At 43.4% G+C, this 16,574-nt stretch overlaps 1 protein-coding gene across 2 annotated transcripts; it reads left to right on the forward strand.

Annotated features, from left to right (window-relative positions):
- The first annotated feature begins 1,684 nt into the window (after positions 1–1,684).
- LOC115107982 (vascular endothelial growth factor A-like) lies at positions 1,685–16,531 on the forward strand. Of its 2 annotated transcripts, none has more exons than XM_029631815.2 (7): positions 1,685–2,096; positions 13,969–14,002; positions 14,133–14,329; positions 14,501–14,580; positions 14,858–14,884; positions 15,054–15,119; positions 15,644–16,531. In XM_029631815.2, the coding sequence occupies exons 1-7, from the start codon at positions 2,010–2,012 to the stop codon at positions 15,663–15,665; spliced, it is 513 nt and encodes a 170-aa protein (XP_029487675.2). In that variant the 5' UTR covers positions 1,685–2,009; the 3' UTR covers positions 15,666–16,531. The 2 variants fall into 2 exon arrangements, with proteins under 2 accessions (XP_029487675.2, XP_029487676.2); XM_029631816.2 differs by having other exon boundaries at positions 15,057–15,119.
- Positions 16,532–16,574: the final 43 nt, after the last annotated feature.

Raw genomic sequence — 16,574 nt, forward strand, 5'->3', positions numbered from 1 at the left:
AGAAAGTCACAGCTGTTAACTTTGACCCCTGCTATAGGGCCCTCCCTGAGTAAAAAGCTGACCGACTGACTGCTATACTGTTCTTTCATTCATATTGTGGATTTCTCCCAATTCAATGAATTATAGGGCTGTGGTGAAAGAGTCAAACCATTGTATACAGTATACATCACTCAGAAGGATAACAGTGTCTACCACTCTTGTATACACACCAAACACCCCAGAGTATGTGATAAGTGAGATGTGTAAAATGGAGGGATCATCTATCCTGGTTATCTCTCGTCATTCAAAACAAAACTACCTATTTATCTGGTTGTCTATCAGTCTGGTTTTTACAGCAGAAATGTATGATGATTCCACAGGTCCACTACAAGTTACTGCCCACTGGGCAAAAACCGGTTCAATCAATGTTGTTTCCACATCATTTCAAGCAAAAATGTCAATGTGATGACATTGAATCGATGTGGAAAACTGATCAACGTAAGGGAATTTATTCTTTTTTTCACCCAACTTTGAACCAAAATCCAATGTGATGGTGAATTTGTTTGTTGATTTCACATTGAACTCACATTAGTTGACAACTCAACCGAATGTAAGCAAAAAATAGACTGAACTGACGTCTGTGCCCAGTAGTTATATTCATCATCATCGGGTGTGAGAGTTGTTCTTTGAACTAATAACAGAGCTGTACCATTATCATGGACGGAGATGGAAGGTCATCTTTCCCTCTAGGTGTGAGTAGCATGGCCTATGAGTTGCACATGCACAGTGAATTGTGTATGTACACTGGCCCCTCAGAGTGTGGTCCCTGTCTGGTCTTACCCCAGACATGATGAGGTTATCATGGCACCACTCCAAATATGAGCAGAATGTCTGAAAGGGATCCTCCTCCTTCATTCCTGCAGTCGTGTAAACGTACCATCACCATCACACGTCTAGACAGATAAGGTGTGTTTGTGTCTACTGGCAGACGATGGTTCTAATCTACGCACCTTTACCCACTGGAAAGACTCGCCGCTGCGATGGGTCAGAAGCACCAACTCACTCTAACTTGGGTGGTAAAAATTAGCTCTGAGAATACTGCGTAGATTGAAGTCGATGACGTGCTCTCCTTCTGTATGAAGTGTTTTGAGCACTTGAAAGAGCAAAATATCTGTTTCATTATCGTAATTCATTCATTATCTCGGGAAAATAAATGGATGATGAGAATTTGTAGAGGCTGAAGGTAAACAATCAGACTTAAGTGCGAGGGAGGACTGGCATGCTGTCATATCTCTCTTGCACGTGTCTCAATAATGAACTATCATGTTAATTCCTTCATCAAAAATCACTAAGTATCATACCCTATCACTTATAATTACACATCTGCTGTATTAATTATTCTTCACGCAAAGGGATTCGGAGTGAATGAGTCATTTCCAAGAGTGTGCAAAGCTGACATCAAGGCAAAGGGTGGATTTTTTGAAGAATCAAATATTTATAAATATATATATAATACGTTTTGATTTGTTTAACACTTTTTTGGTTACTACATGACTAAAAGGGTAATTTCATAGTTTTGATGTCTTCACTATTGTTCTACAACGTAGAAAATAGTTGTTGTTTTTAATAAAAGAAAACCCTGTAATGAGTAGGTGTGTCCAAACTTTTGACTGGTACTGTAAGTGGGGAGAAAGTGTTCGGGGGGTCTGGGGCAAGACATAACATTATGGGACACTGGAACGCTTTGATAAGCACTTTAGTAAAAGTAACCTAATTGAATTTCACTAATCAGCTTCCGATTAGGCTATGTCCAAGCGCTGCATTATAGTATTTTACAAAAAGTCAGTCCTACTCTGACTGCTCTTCACGGACAGCGATAGTCATCCAAGGTTCGCTCAATCTGTTCTCAATCGCGTCATTTCTACAGTGGTCGATAATACGCGCATCTCTTTACCTTGACTCAAGACTGTCAATGCCGACAGCTACTCAGATTCAGTGAAATTGTTTTGTAAAAATTTGTCTGCAAAAAAATGAACACTTTTTCCTTCAAGATGCACGTTCTCGTCGGCGTCTCGCAGATTTTGGCAACTCTTATGTTCCACTTGGCACCTACTCAGGTAAAGTAGTATGCCTGTTTTATAGCCTGTCACTATCAAGGGACAATAGCGAACATGTGTTGTGTAAATGGTCAATACATTTTGTCATGTTGTGGTGATATCATTCGGCTTTAGTTCTTGATAGACAATGGTTCAGCCTCCTTGAAAACCTCTGTACAAATAATGATAGGCTATATATATATTCCTATTAGTTTTCATATATGGCAAGTAACACCTTATTAATGTCGTACTTTATTGTATGCAATGTTCCAAACTGGACTCTCTGTAAAAGGTGAGTTCATAACTGCTTCACATGTCTGTATCTCCAATTTCTTCTCTGGCCCCAAAATGTGACTCCCATTACAACTTCACGTGAAAAAGTCATTAGAGTCACATTTAGAGCTATTCTTTTCTAGTACTGTAACTCACTTTTTGTCATCACGCCTCACTTTTACAACATTAGGGAGATAGTAAAATAGAATTAATCCTCTCCTAGCGTATATTGACCCCCTAATACTGAAGTGGCATCAAGGTAAATAATGGATCATTCTCAGGGTATTACAGTAGTTAGTCTACAAACGCACTAGCAACACATTCAACAGACACTGAGTGGTGACCACCTGCATTGGGCTGTTGAGGTTTTCTGGGAAATGTAGTTTACACAGGGATACTTTGTGCTGTTTATCGTGACCGCGTGTTGCTAATTAGTCATGCGAGCAGATATTTACAGCAGCAGAAGTCACAGAAACAGACATCCATCTGCAGCTGCTGGCTAGCCCACCTGGGACGGAGCAGATATGTCAACAACAACAAAAAGATGGATGATATTTACATTTCTAAACGCTACAGTCTGAAAGCGAGAACAGCTCACAATTTGGTGCAATATCTTTGTGGACAGGGCGCACCAAATAATGCAGTAATGATGAGTTAATGTTGCAGCTGGGAATGTAAGACACAATGAGTGTGTTGGGGATCGATAGTGAAAGCAAATCATGATATTGTCGGTGGAGGGAGCTGGGATCAGAGGAGAGATAGAGCCCCGTCGATCACACGGTGGAATAGGAGGACGTCCTAAGTAAGAGGGTAAAAATACAAAAAATGTGTTCTTTATTACATGTAAAGTATAACTCTCATACACAATGAAAGCACTATGGTGTTGCAGGCAGGGAGAGATGGAGGGACATGGGTTGGTCCTCAGGGACATAACGGTAAGAGTCTCATTAAGCAGGTGCTTCCTTTTCCTGTAGCAACGCCTGACCCTTATTGAGACTTGGGATGTATCTCAACAATCAAAAATGGCATCCTCTCCTCCTCTCCTTGTGGAACAGCAGGACTGGTGATACTTTCAGCTGACCAGTGTTTTCAGATCAGTACAGATAAACGAGAAGAGATGTTGAACCCACATTATTGCGATGCACTCAGCAGGGTGTGCAGTGTCATTGTCACACTACTGCTCAAGCGAGGAACTGTACCACTGTAGCCTCCATGTATGTGAAGTGTATACGATGGTCCAAAAATAGGGGAGGGTTGTCAATATTTTTGTTTTTGTTTGGGGAGGGTTGTGTGTTTTTTTATTGGGCACGGGAGGGTAGTGCGTTTTTCCCCTGGTATAACATTCTCTATTTTGCAGGTTTTACTATATAATTTCTTCCATCCTAGCCTAAGTTCCTCATCTGCTTACATGCACCGCCCCAATATCATGGTGTTTTGGTACTTACCTTATGCACAACGCTTTTCTGCCTCAAACTTTTACTATACCACATGTCAATATAGTCTACCAGTCTAACTGTTTATCCTGGCCTCTATCCACCATTCATAGTGACAATAGTGGTAGGTGGAGGCCAGGTGCATCATTGCTCATGAAAGAACAGTGAAGACATGAGACACGCAGCTCAAAAAGGTACCCCACTGATCTTGTTTAAGGACAATACAATTATCCTAGCAGCCTACAACCCCACAATGCAATGAATAATTGCATTATTGTTTTCAAGTGAGTACACAATTCTACTCTAGGCTGCAGTGAAAATGTATTTAGAAAAAAAGCGCAATAGCCCTGTGATTTGAATGTTTCATCCCATTTGGATCAGTGGGTGGGTCTACTCTCAACAGTTTATACGATCTAGAAAGGCACAATAGCTGGCCAGCCTGGCTGTATTTAAAAAAAACTTCTGATACTGAGATACGCTGTCTGTTGCAGATCATCATTCTCCCAAGTCGTCCTATAATAACGTGGCCACATATGCTTCTGACAGGCCCAGTTATTCAGGAAAGCTTCAAGCCCCCTCTGCCTCCTCTCCAATCCGAGCAGCTATACCTCAAGCACCTAGAACCTAACACTTCATTATAGCCTAACTATTTATAATTTCACTTTTTAAACACAACCAGTCACAATGTTTTTGTCTGCTTAGGCTACATCAAATGTATCCTGTAGACATGCGCACATTCATCCAAAACATAATTCCAGCATCCTCAAAATGGCTTGACATCCAGTTTTAATGCGAGTAAAGTCGTACCATATAAAATAATCATGACAGCTGTGATGGAAACAGGAGGTTTCGGTACAATTATATGAATGCCAACAGATCATTTGATCGCTAGACATGGTGGGATCTTTTTGCGTCGATAAAAGCTATTATGCGAGAAATGGAGTTTGGAGAACGCCTTTATGTGAACATATCGATATCACAACTAGAGGTTGTCGATTAATTGGAATGGCCGATTTTTGGGCGCCGATTTCCGATTTTTTTTTATATATATATTTTTAGAACTTTTATTTAACTAGGCAAGTCAGTTAAGAACACATTCTTATTTTCAATGACGGCCTATGAACTGTGGGTTAACTGCCTTGTTCAGGGGCAGAACGACAGATTTTCACCTTGTCAGCTCAGGGTTCCAATCTTGCAACCGCACAGTTAACTAGTCCAACGCTCTAACCATTGCACTCCACGAGTAGCCTGCCTGCTACGCGAATGTAGTAGAAGCCAAGGTAAATTGCTAGCTAGCATTAAACTTATCTTATAAAAAACAATCAATCATAATCACTAGTTATAACTACTGATCCAGTTTAGCAGGCAATATTAACCAGGTGAAATTGTGTCATTGCACACAGAGTCAGAGTATATGCAACAGTTTGGGCTGCCTGGCTCATTGCGAACTAATTTGCCAGAATTTTACGTAATTATGACATACATTGAAGGTTGTGCAATGTAACAAGAATATTTAGACTTAGGGATGCCACCCGTTAGACAAAATACCGAACGGTTCCGTATTTCACTGAAATAATAAACGTTTTGTTTTCGAAATGATAGTTTCCGGATTCGATCATATTAATGACCAAAGGCTCGTATTTCTGTGTGTTATGTTATAATTAAGTCTGATTTGATAGAGCAGTCGGACTGAGCAGCAACAGGCCCGTAATCATTAATTCAAACAGCACTTTCGTGTGTTTTGCCAGCAGCTCTTCGCAAGCACAGCGCTGTTTATGACTTCAAGCCTATCAGCCTAATGGCTGGTGTAACCAATGTGAAATGGCTAGCTAGTTACCTGGGTGTGCGCTAATACTGTTTCAAAAGTCACGCGCTTTTAGATTTGGAGTAGTTATTCCCCTTGCGCTGCAAGGGCCGCGGCTTTTGTGGAGCGATGGGTAACGATGCTTCGAGTGTGGCTGTTGTCTATGTGTTCCTGGTTCGAGCCCAGGTAGGGGCGAGGAGAGGGACGGAAGCTATACTGTTACACTGGCAATACTATAGTGCCTGTAAGAACATCCAATAGTCAAAGGTATATGAAATACAAATGGTATAGAAAAAAATAGTCCTATAAATACTATATTAACTACAACCTAAAACCTCTTACCTTGGAACATTGAAGTCTCATGTTAAAAGGAACCAGGAACAAAAAAAATTTAATTTAAAAAGGTAAAAAATAAAAGAACAGGGCTCCGGGCAGCCGAGCGGAAATGGAGGAAAACTCGCCTCCCTGCGGACCTGGCATCCTTTCACTCCCTCCTCTCTACATTTTCCTCTTCTGTCTCTGCTGCTAAAGCCACTTTCTACCACTCTAAAGTCCAAGCATTTGCCTCTAACCCTAGGAAGCTCTTTGCCACCTTCTCCTCCCTCCTGAATCCTCCTCCCCCTCCCCCCCCCTCCTCCCTCTCTGCAGATGACTTCGTCAACCATTTTGAAAAGAAGGTCGACGACATCCGATCCTCGTTTGCTAAGTCAAACGACACCGCTGGTTCTGCTCACACTGCCCTACCCTGTGCTCTGACCTCTTTCTCCCCTCTCTCTCCAGATGAAATCTCGCGTCTTGTGACGGCCGGCCGCCCAACAACCTGCCCGCTTGACCCTATTCCCTCCTCTCTTCTCCAGACCATTTCCGGAGACTTTCTCCCTTACCTCACCTCGCTCATCAACTCATCCCTGACCGCTGGCTACGTCCCTTCTGTCTTCAAGAGAGCGAGAGTTGCACCCCTTCTGAAAAAACCTACACTCGATCCCTCCGATGTCAACAACTACAGACCAGTATCCCTTCTTTCTTTTCTCTCCAAAACTCTTGAACGTGCCGTCCTTGGCCAGCTCTCCCGCTATCTCTCTCAGAATGACCTTCTTGATCCAAATCAGTCAGGTTTCAAGACTAGTCATTCAACTGAGACTGCTCTTCTCTGTATCACGGAGGCCCTCCGCACTGCTAAAGCTAACTCTCTCTCCTCTGCTCTCGTCCTTCTAGACCTATCGTCTGCCTTCGATACTGTGAACCATCAGATCCTCCTCTCCACCCTCTCCGAGTTGGGCATCTCCGGCGCGGCCCACGCTTGGATTGCGTCCTACCTGACAGGTCGCTCCTACCAGGTGGCGTGGCGAGAATCTGTCTCCTCACCACGCGCTCTCACCACTGGCGTCCCCAGGGCTCTGTTCTAGGCCCTCTCCTATTCTCGCTATACACCAAGTCACTTGGCTCTGTCATAACCTCACATGGTCTCTCCTATCATTGCTATGCAGACGACACAATTAATCTTCTCCTTTCCCCTTCTGATGACCAGGTGGCGAATCGCATCTCTGCATGTCTGGCAGACATATCAGTGTGGATGACGGATCACCACCTCAAGCTGAACCTCGGCAAGACGGAGCTGCTCTTCCTCCCGGGAAGGACTGCCCGTTCCATGATCTCGCCATCACGGTTGACAACTCCATTGTGTCCTCCTCCCAGAGCGCTAAGAACCTTGGCGTGATCCTGGACAACACCCTGTTGTTCTCAACTAACATCAAGGCGGTGGCCCGTTCTTGTAGGTTCATGCTCTACAACATCCGCAGAGTACGACCCTGCCTCACACAGGAAGCAGCGCAGGTCCTAATCCAGGCACTTGTCATCTCCCGTCTGGATTACTGCAACTCGCTGTTGGCTGGGCTCCCTGCCTGTGCCATTAAACCCCTACAACTCATCCAGAACGCCGCAGCCCGTCTGGTGTTCAACCTTCCCAAGTTCTCTCACGTCACCCCGCTCCTCCGCTCTCTCCACTGGCTTCCAGTTGAAGCTCGCATCCGCTACAAGACCATGGTGCTTGCCTACGGAGCTGTGAGGGGAACGGCACCTCAGTACCTCCAGGCTCTGATCAGGCCCTACACCCAAACAAGGGCACTGCGTTCATCCACCTCTGGCCTGCTCGCCTCCCTACCACTGAGGAAGTACAGTTCCCACGCAGCCCAGTCAAAACTGTTCACTGCTCTGGCCCCCCAATGGTGGAACAAACTCCCTCACGACGCCAGGACAGCGGAGTCAATCACCACCTTCCGGAGACACCTGAAACCCCACCTCTTTCAGGAATACCTAGGATAGGATAAAGTAATCCTTCTCACCCCCCTTAAAAGATTTAGATGCACTATTGTAAAGTGGCTGTTCCACTGGATGTCTTAAGGTGAACGCACCAATTTGTAAGTCGCTCTGGATAAGAGCGTCTGCTAAATGACTTAAATGTAAATGTAAATGAACCACCAACTTTCATATGTTCTCATGTTCTGAGCAAGGAACTTAAACCTTTTTTACATGGCACACATTTTACATGGCACATATTACTTTCTTCTCCAAGACTTTGTTTTTGCATTATTTAAACCAAATTGAACATGTTTCATTATTTATTTGAGGCTAAATTGATTTTATTTCTGTTTTATATTAAGTTAAAATAAGTGTTCAATTCAGTATTGTTGTAATTGTCATTATTACAAATAAAAATAAATAAATAAATAGTCTGATTAATTGGTATCGGCTTTTTTGGTCGTTGAAAAATCATAATCGGTTGACCTCTAATCACAACCAACATATTGAATTAAACTTGGAGTCACGCGTGATGACATGGTGAGTGTTCCTCCCACTTTGGAAACCATGCATTTTATTAGGCTACAGATGAAATACATTATGATGAACTTCACAGGGTGGTGAAAGTGCAAGGTGATGAGCTTGATGCTCCTTTCAATAAATATTGAGGGTCTTATTCTGGTGACCAGATGATCAAGGCTTGGATGCTATTTGACAAATAAAAATAATATCACACCTTTGTCCATAATAATCTGATCATGTAGTAAACTAAACCTGCACTGTACTGCAAGCTGTTGGCTAGAGCACACGTGCCAATACCAGAGTGGGCACATTTTCTATACATATGCAACATTTTTAGTGACAAAACCATCAGTAGGCCTTGAGTTGAAAATTAGATGGAAACCCATTGAACTTGTATTTTTTATTTGGTGCATGGAAATGTAACCTTAAAAGTATTGTTTTTTTGTACACTACGTATTTACGCACATACTTTTATCCGCAACAAGTCAATTTGATGGAAACACAACACTGAGGGGAAAATGTGCATCGTGTTTTTATGCAGATTTTAGAATATTTGCATGAAAATCTGTTGCAATTTTAATGGAAACCTGGCTATAGACATCCTAAAGCAGGGGTGTCAAACCTATTTTTCCTGTGGGTCACATTTGGTCGAGGTCCGGAGGGCTGCACTGAAAATTGGTTATATTTCCTTGCAGTCAAAATGTGCAAAATTAATTAGTCTTATCCAGTGTTTTTTCCATTTTAGATTATCCCTGACTGTCTAGTGATTATTAGCGAGCTGGACTGTCAAGAATAAAAGTCCATTATTTATTTATTTATTTATTTAACCTTTATTTAACCAGGTAGGCAAGTTGAGAACAAGTTCTCATTTACAATTGCGACCTGGCCAAGATAAAGCAAAGCAGTTCGACACATACAACGACACAGAGTTACACATGGAGTAAAACAAACATACAGTTGATAATACAGTATAAACAAGTCTATATACGATGTGAGCAAATGAGGTGAGATAAGGGAGGTAAAGGCAAAAAAAGGCCATGGTGGCAAAGTAAATACAATATAGCAAGTAAAACACTGGAATGGTAGATTTGCAATGGAAGAATGTGCAAAGTAGAAATAAAAATAATGGGGTGCAAAGGAGCAAAATAAATACATTAATTAAATACAGTAGGGAAAGAGGTAGTTGTTTGGGCTAAATTATAGGTGGGATATGTACAGGTGCAGTAATCTGTGAGCTGCTCTGACAGTTTCAGATATTTTTGTAGTTCGTTCCAGTCATTGGCAGCAGAGAACTGGAAGGAGAGGCGGCCAAAGAAAGAATTGGTTTTGGGGGTGACTAGAGAGATATACCTGCTGGAGCGTGTGCTACAGGTGGGAGATGCTATGGTGACCAGCGAGCTGAGATAAGGGGGGACTTTACCTAGCAGGGTCTTGTAGATGACATGGAGCCAGTGGGTTTGGCGACGAGTATGAAGCGAGGGCCAGCCAACGAGAGCGTACAGGTCGCAATGGCGGGTAGTATATGGGGCTTTGGTGACGAAACGGATTGCACTATGATAGACTGCATCCAATTTGTTGAGTAGGGTATTGGAGGCTATTTTGTAAATGACATCGCCAAAGTCGAGGATTGGTAGGATGGTCAGTTTTACAAGGGTATGTTGGGCAGCATGAGTGAAGGATGCTTTGTTATTATCATTTCTACACAGTTTCGATTTGCTTTTAGTCATTTGAAAGTATATTGTGTTCACCCCCCCTCCCCCAAAAAATAGTTTTTGTTTCAGTTGTATTTTATTTTATAGCCTATTTTTTTTTAAATACTCAAGCTACCCACCGGCTGGTCAATCAATCCAATTTATTTATAAAGCCCTTCTTACATCAGCTGATGTCACAAAGTGCTGCACAGAAACCCAGCTAAAACCCCAAACATCAAGCAATGCAGGTGTAGAAGCACGGTGGCTAGGAAAAACTCCCTAGAAAGGCCAAAACCTAGGAATAAACCTAGAAAGGAACCAGGCTCTGAGGGGTGGCCAGTCCTCTTCTGGCTGTGCCGGGTGGGGATTATAACAGAACATGTCCAAGATGTTCAAATGTTCATAGATGACCAGCATGGTCAAATAATAATAATCACAGTGGTTGCCGATCATTCAGAGTATCTCTACCACTCCTGCTGTCTCTAGAGAGTTGAAAACAGCAGATCTGGGACAGGTAGCACGTCCAGTGAACCTGGTCAGGGTTCCATAGCCGCAGGCAGAACGGTTGAAACTGGAGCAGCAGCACGGCCAGGTGGACTGGGGACAGCAAGGAGTCATCGTGCCAGGTAGTCCTGAGGCATGGTCCTCCAGGAGAGAAAGAAAGAAAGAGAGCATACTTAAATTCACACAGGACACCAGATAAGACAGGAGAAATACTCCAGATATAACAGACTGACCCTAGTCTCCGACACATAAACAGCTGCAGCATAAATACTGGAGGGTGAGCCAGGAGGGGTCAGGAGACACTGTAAAGGCAACATGCAACAATTTCAAAGATTTTACAGTTCATAGAAGGAAATCAGTCAATTGAAATAAATTAATTTCATATGACTAGGCAGGGGCGCAGCCATGGGTGGGCAAAGGCCCACTCATTTGGGAGCCAGGCCCAGCCAACCTGAATGAGTTTTTCCCCCACAAAAGGAATTTTTTACAGACAGAAATACTCCTCAGCATCCCCCCTCCACAGACGATCCTGCAGGTGAAGAAGCTGGATGTGGAGGTTCTGGGCTGGCGTGGTTACACATACTCTGTGGTTGTGCAGCCGGTTGGATGTACTGCCAAATTTTATAAAAACCTTGTTGGAGGCGGCTTATGGTAGAGAAATAAACATGAAATTATCTGGAAACAGCTCTGTTGGACATTCCTGCAGTCAGCATGCCAATTGCATACTCCCTCAAAACTTGAGACATCTGTGGCATTTTGTTGTGTGACAAAACTGCACAATTTAGAGTGGCCTTTTACTGTCCCCAGCATAAGGTGCACCTGTCTAAGGATCATGCTGTTTAATCAGCTTCTTGATATGCCACACCTGTCAGGTGGATGGATTATCTTGGTAAATGAGAAATGCTCACTAACAGGGATGTAAGCACATTTGTGCAAAACATTTGAGAGAAATAATATGTTTGTGCGTATGGAACATTTCTGGGATCTTTTATTTCAGCTCTTGAAAAATGGATGTATGACACATATAAAATCAAGAATTAAATCAATCCAAACTGTGCAGCAGCCATTTGATGAATGGGAAGAGACATCTGTTACTAAACCATGTAGGGAGGGATGTATTTTCTGTTTGTCGAGATTGACAAAGTCTACTTATTGTGGTGTTGAAAACGCAAAATGTGATATTGAAGAGCCCAAAGTCAGTATGCTCTGTTTATTGGTTGTGTGGTGCATTGGCACAGAAACCATTTGGTGGAAAATGTGTAGCATATATTTTATACAATTGTAAATATGGCATCGAAATGTTAAAAATCTGATTTCCCCCTAACTAATCATCGTCTGCATCCGGCTCTGATCGCATTGTCACGAAACAGGCAGGGAGAGTGAGCTCGTTAGTGGTGGTTGGCAAACCCTTAAACTTCTGGCCCGTAGCCCTTACGTGGCATCGACTGTGCCACAAAAGCATGCTGAAGTGGCAAAGTCGAAATCCACGTTTATAAACACAGGGTCACTACAGTTATGGTTATTTGTGGTCGTAAAAATGATTCTGAGTTCATTCTATGCTGCTGAGAGCAGTTCTCCCTCTCTGTCACACTTAGCGACCGTTCTCTCTGCATGGTGTTTTGGGAAACGCATGTTACATCACTCGTAAACCGGGGACTTTCCACTCTTCTACCTAAATCACTACAAAACCTGAACACCGCCTCCGTCTCACTTCAGGGGGTTGTGTGTGATAAAATAACCCGCTGAAACCCGTAGAGAGAAACTAACTCTTAGTGTCAACAGGATACATGTAATGGAGGTCAGTTAAAAAGGAGCTAATGGTGAGATTTATTAGAGCCTTTGAAACCAGCCCAGATGGGACCAATGGATCCAGAGATACAAACTGACATTTATAAAATACAACTTATGAGAGGAGAGAGAGAAAGCGAGAGAGATGAGATGAGAAAAGAGCGAGAGAGAAAGGACAGGAAGAAATCGACTGAGGAGGAGGAGAGAGAGGGAAAGAGAGACCACGTGAGGTCAAGGATGGCTAGCAGACTACTGTGAGAACTCCAAAACTGTCTCTCTCCCATTGTCTCTGTGAGCTGCCTGTTCACTGTCTGGGCTTGTATTTGTGTTTGTTTGTGTTCATAGTTCCTGACCGGAGACATGTCTCTCACTGTGTCCAAACAAAGACTTACAGTAGAGACATCCTGGGATGCCTTTTTGTACTTGTGCTTTAGTGGTCAGTGGGAAGAGACTAATGGTCATGTATCGTTGGCTATGGTTGGTTATGCGGCGTCACTATGGCGACAGTGATGGATGGCTGCAGTTTTGCCACATCACCGCTCCTTGTTGCTGCTCAGCAGCACTGCAACATCGAGGAAAACGTGTCTCCTATAGACAGACATTCTCATTGCATGGCCAAAGGTCTGTTGAAACCATGGCTTCCTTCCATCAACCCGGCTGACGCAAGCAACGTGAGCTTGTGTCAGCAAGACTATCCTTTCCATGGCTTCAAGTTCACAAAACAGCTTGATGATTAACATAATGTAACAGTTTATTAAAACAGCATGGGGCATCATTCTGCATTGGAACTTTGGGTTTATCCAAACCATGGCTTCACCGGAACTGTCAACTCTCATTGGAACTCAAAAAAACCCAGAGTGGGTGAAATCAGTAAGTGAAAATAAGGAGAGAAAATCTCTCTCTCTCTCTTACTGGAGATGATCCTGCTATCGTACAGTATCCTACTGCACTGCTTTAGTCTGGATATAAGTCTATGGTCTGGAGTCTGAGGCCCTGTAAGATTACTATGTCTGCCCCCTCTGCCTTGGTTGAGCTGAAAATAGGCTGTAACAGAACTCTTGCTTGCTCACAGCTGTAGCATTCTCTTTCTACCACAAGAGTACGCTCATCAGCTGCCCAATAAATATGTTCAGAGTCGAAGTTTCTGTGACTGAGTGGGTGTCAACTGACTGAGTGTGTGTCAACTGACTGAGTGGGCGTCAACTGTCGCTATGTATTGGCTATGTTGTTCACAGTGATGTCTACCTGTGATCATCATCTGGCCCCCCAATGGTGGAACAAACTCCCTCACGACGCCAGGACAGCGGAGTCAATCACCACCTTCCGGAGACACCTGAAACCCCACCTCTTTCAGGAATACCTAGGATAGGATAAAGTAATCCTTCTCACCCCCCCCCCCCTTAAAATATTTAGATGCACTATTGTAAAGTGGCTGTTCCACTGGATGTCTTAAGGTGAACGCACCAATTTGTAAGTCGCTCTGGATAAGAGCGTCTGCTAAATGACTTAAATGTAAATGTAATCATTTCCTTCTATCGGAAATATAACATAGCATTTTCCCCCCCTTCTTTTTATTCCAGACTTCTCACTCCCCAGTGGAACCACAATCTAGAGGTAAGTGCCTCTCTTGTTCCTTAAGTTAAGTAACTGTCTTATTAATATTTCTTAGAGACAGTGAAGACATTGGTCCGCTGTCAATCAACCTGGGTCTGAGTGATAGTTCATTGGTCAACTCTTGTTGCAGTGATGCTGTTCCGGGAGGTTTTGGGGCGGAGTTTGTGTCGTTCGATGGAGCGATTGGTGGAGGTGGAGCAGGAGTACCCTGGAGGGGTGGAATATATTTTTAGCCCTGCCTGCGTGCCCCTGTGGCGATGTGCTGGTTGCTGTGGAGACGAGAACCTGGAGTGTCACCCCACCCTCACACGTAACGTCACCATGCAGGTGGGGGTCACTTTGTGTCAGGAGGCCACATATTGCCTTGGGCTACCCTCTTCCAACCTTAAAGATATATATGTTCCGGTAAAACACCCAATGTCAGTCCACATCTTTGAGTGCATGGACACCTCAATGCATGTGTTTGTGTTTTCCTCTGTGTGTTTGTATGTGTGTCAGTTGATGAGGATAACTCCGACTGAGAGGACAGGGCAGTATGTGGAGCTGACGTTTGTGGAGCATCAGACCTGTGAGTGCAGGTAATAAAGCCTAATATCATCTGGCATGTAATGCTATCTAAGTAATTCAAAATATGAACAGCCCTTTCACCCAGGCACATTCTCTTAAAAACTGGGTTGTAAATTCCCTGGGAACGAAATGGAAGCAATCAGGCCAAAACGGGAAGGGACTACCCTGACCGTATTGAATAAGAAATGCTTGTTTTCATTTTCCGTTGCCAAATGTTTTGCTATGGCGCGCACTGATGAATATGAATGACCCTGATGAGACTCATAACACCGGTCCTCTTGTTTTTAGACACAGGAAGATGCATTTGAATGAGAGGTGAGTAAATGAATGATTGCTTCTATGGTCACAGGTCTGATATTGGGTAGCACTTTATTTTACAGTACAGTAATAGTGAAATGGTAATCACATAGTAACTACCTAGGAATTACGTGTTTGTTTCTGTAGATTTGTTAACTCAAGCCCCACTCCTTTCCCTCCTTTTCAGCAGTCCCAGAGTCAGGATCCATCCCAGGAGGAGGAAGCACAGGAAAAGATCCAAAGACTGTGGCAAGTAAGTGTCACTAGACTGCCCTCAGCTGGTGATGGGAAGTCTTACACACACACACACCCACACAGAGATACACACCAGAGAGAGACAGGGAGAAAGAAGAGAGAGGACAGAGAGAGAGACTTAATTGCCTACCCATGATACTGACACTCACGCCGCGGTGGTGGGTTCGAGGGTGGGAGCTGAACTACGCAGCGACCCAGACCTCCCACTGTCGAAGACAACACACACTCCCATTCATATACATGTATATATATATTTTGTTGTTGTTGTTGTTGTTGTAATGTACGTCTTGTATTGTAAATGTTTTGTATGCTTTGGCCATACATACTGCCTGAATTTCATGCCAATAAAGCAACCTTGAATTGAGAGAGTGAGACAGAGAAAGAGAGAAGAGAGAAGAGAGAGAGAGAGAGAGAGAGAGAGAGAGAGAAAAGAGGAATAGAGAAGAGGAACAGAGAAGTGCTTTTGACAGTGTGAGCATAGCATCAGATGATGGAGCATTTACTCTGCCTGTTTCTTTGCAGGTGTCAGCACCCACACAGTTAGTAGGATACTTGGATCCCCGTCCTTCCAGTCCGCTGTCCAATCACCACTCAGCTGTGGAATGAAGACAGCATAGGGCGAACCACACACCTACTTGTTTACCCCCCAGATACACAAATGCCTAAACTCATTGTCCATGAAAATACACTAACCCCAAACTGCAATTTATACCAGAGTAATAACAACTTTAGTTTTCTGATACTGGATACCCAATATCAGCCTTGAGAATACTTTTACGCGTATGATTTCCCACTGTAATAGCAGATACAGTAGCTCCACCTCATGGACATAGAGGAGATGGACAGAGGGGTGGCAGGACAGGAGATAACCAATCGCCAAGGGTCAAAGGGACTAAGCCGCACCTTACAGGCAGTGTTCTTGAAAAGCAGTAGGCCAGCAGTAGGCTTCAATCGAGTATGGAACAACAACGAAGAAGGCTCAAACAGATGCAGAATGGGTGTGGACTGAACTCGGGAGAGAACAGACACCTTCACAGTATACCTCTCCCCATGATGATCGCATTGCAGTAGAGAATGGTCTGAACTGAAGTGCATGATCAAAGGGAGGGATGGACATACTGTAGGTTATATCAAGACCTGTAATGTTTATATCTCTTAACTTTCATCAGACAGAGAAGAATAACACATCCACATGGATTCCACTGTATTATATATGAAAATGAAATATATTCAAATGTAAATAAGTTTATAGCGATCACTGTATCAGAAACGGCATCTGGGAATTACATTTGGAGTTGTTCATGTTAGAATTACATCTTTGTCTTGGGAGTGTGCTGTGTTCATTTACTGAGTGTCATGATGTGTCTGACTGACTCTCTTGAAAAGGAGTAAATATAAGATTTTCCTCAGGTGGGTTGTTTCGATTGTGTGTGTGTGTCCTGATGCCGCCCCT

Source organism: Oncorhynchus nerka, linkage group LG24, assembly GCF_034236695.1.
Source record: "Oncorhynchus nerka isolate Pitt River linkage group LG24, Oner_Uvic_2.0, whole genome shotgun sequence".
Lineage (NCBI taxonomy): Eukaryota > Metazoa > Chordata > Actinopteri > Salmoniformes > Salmonidae > Oncorhynchus > Oncorhynchus nerka.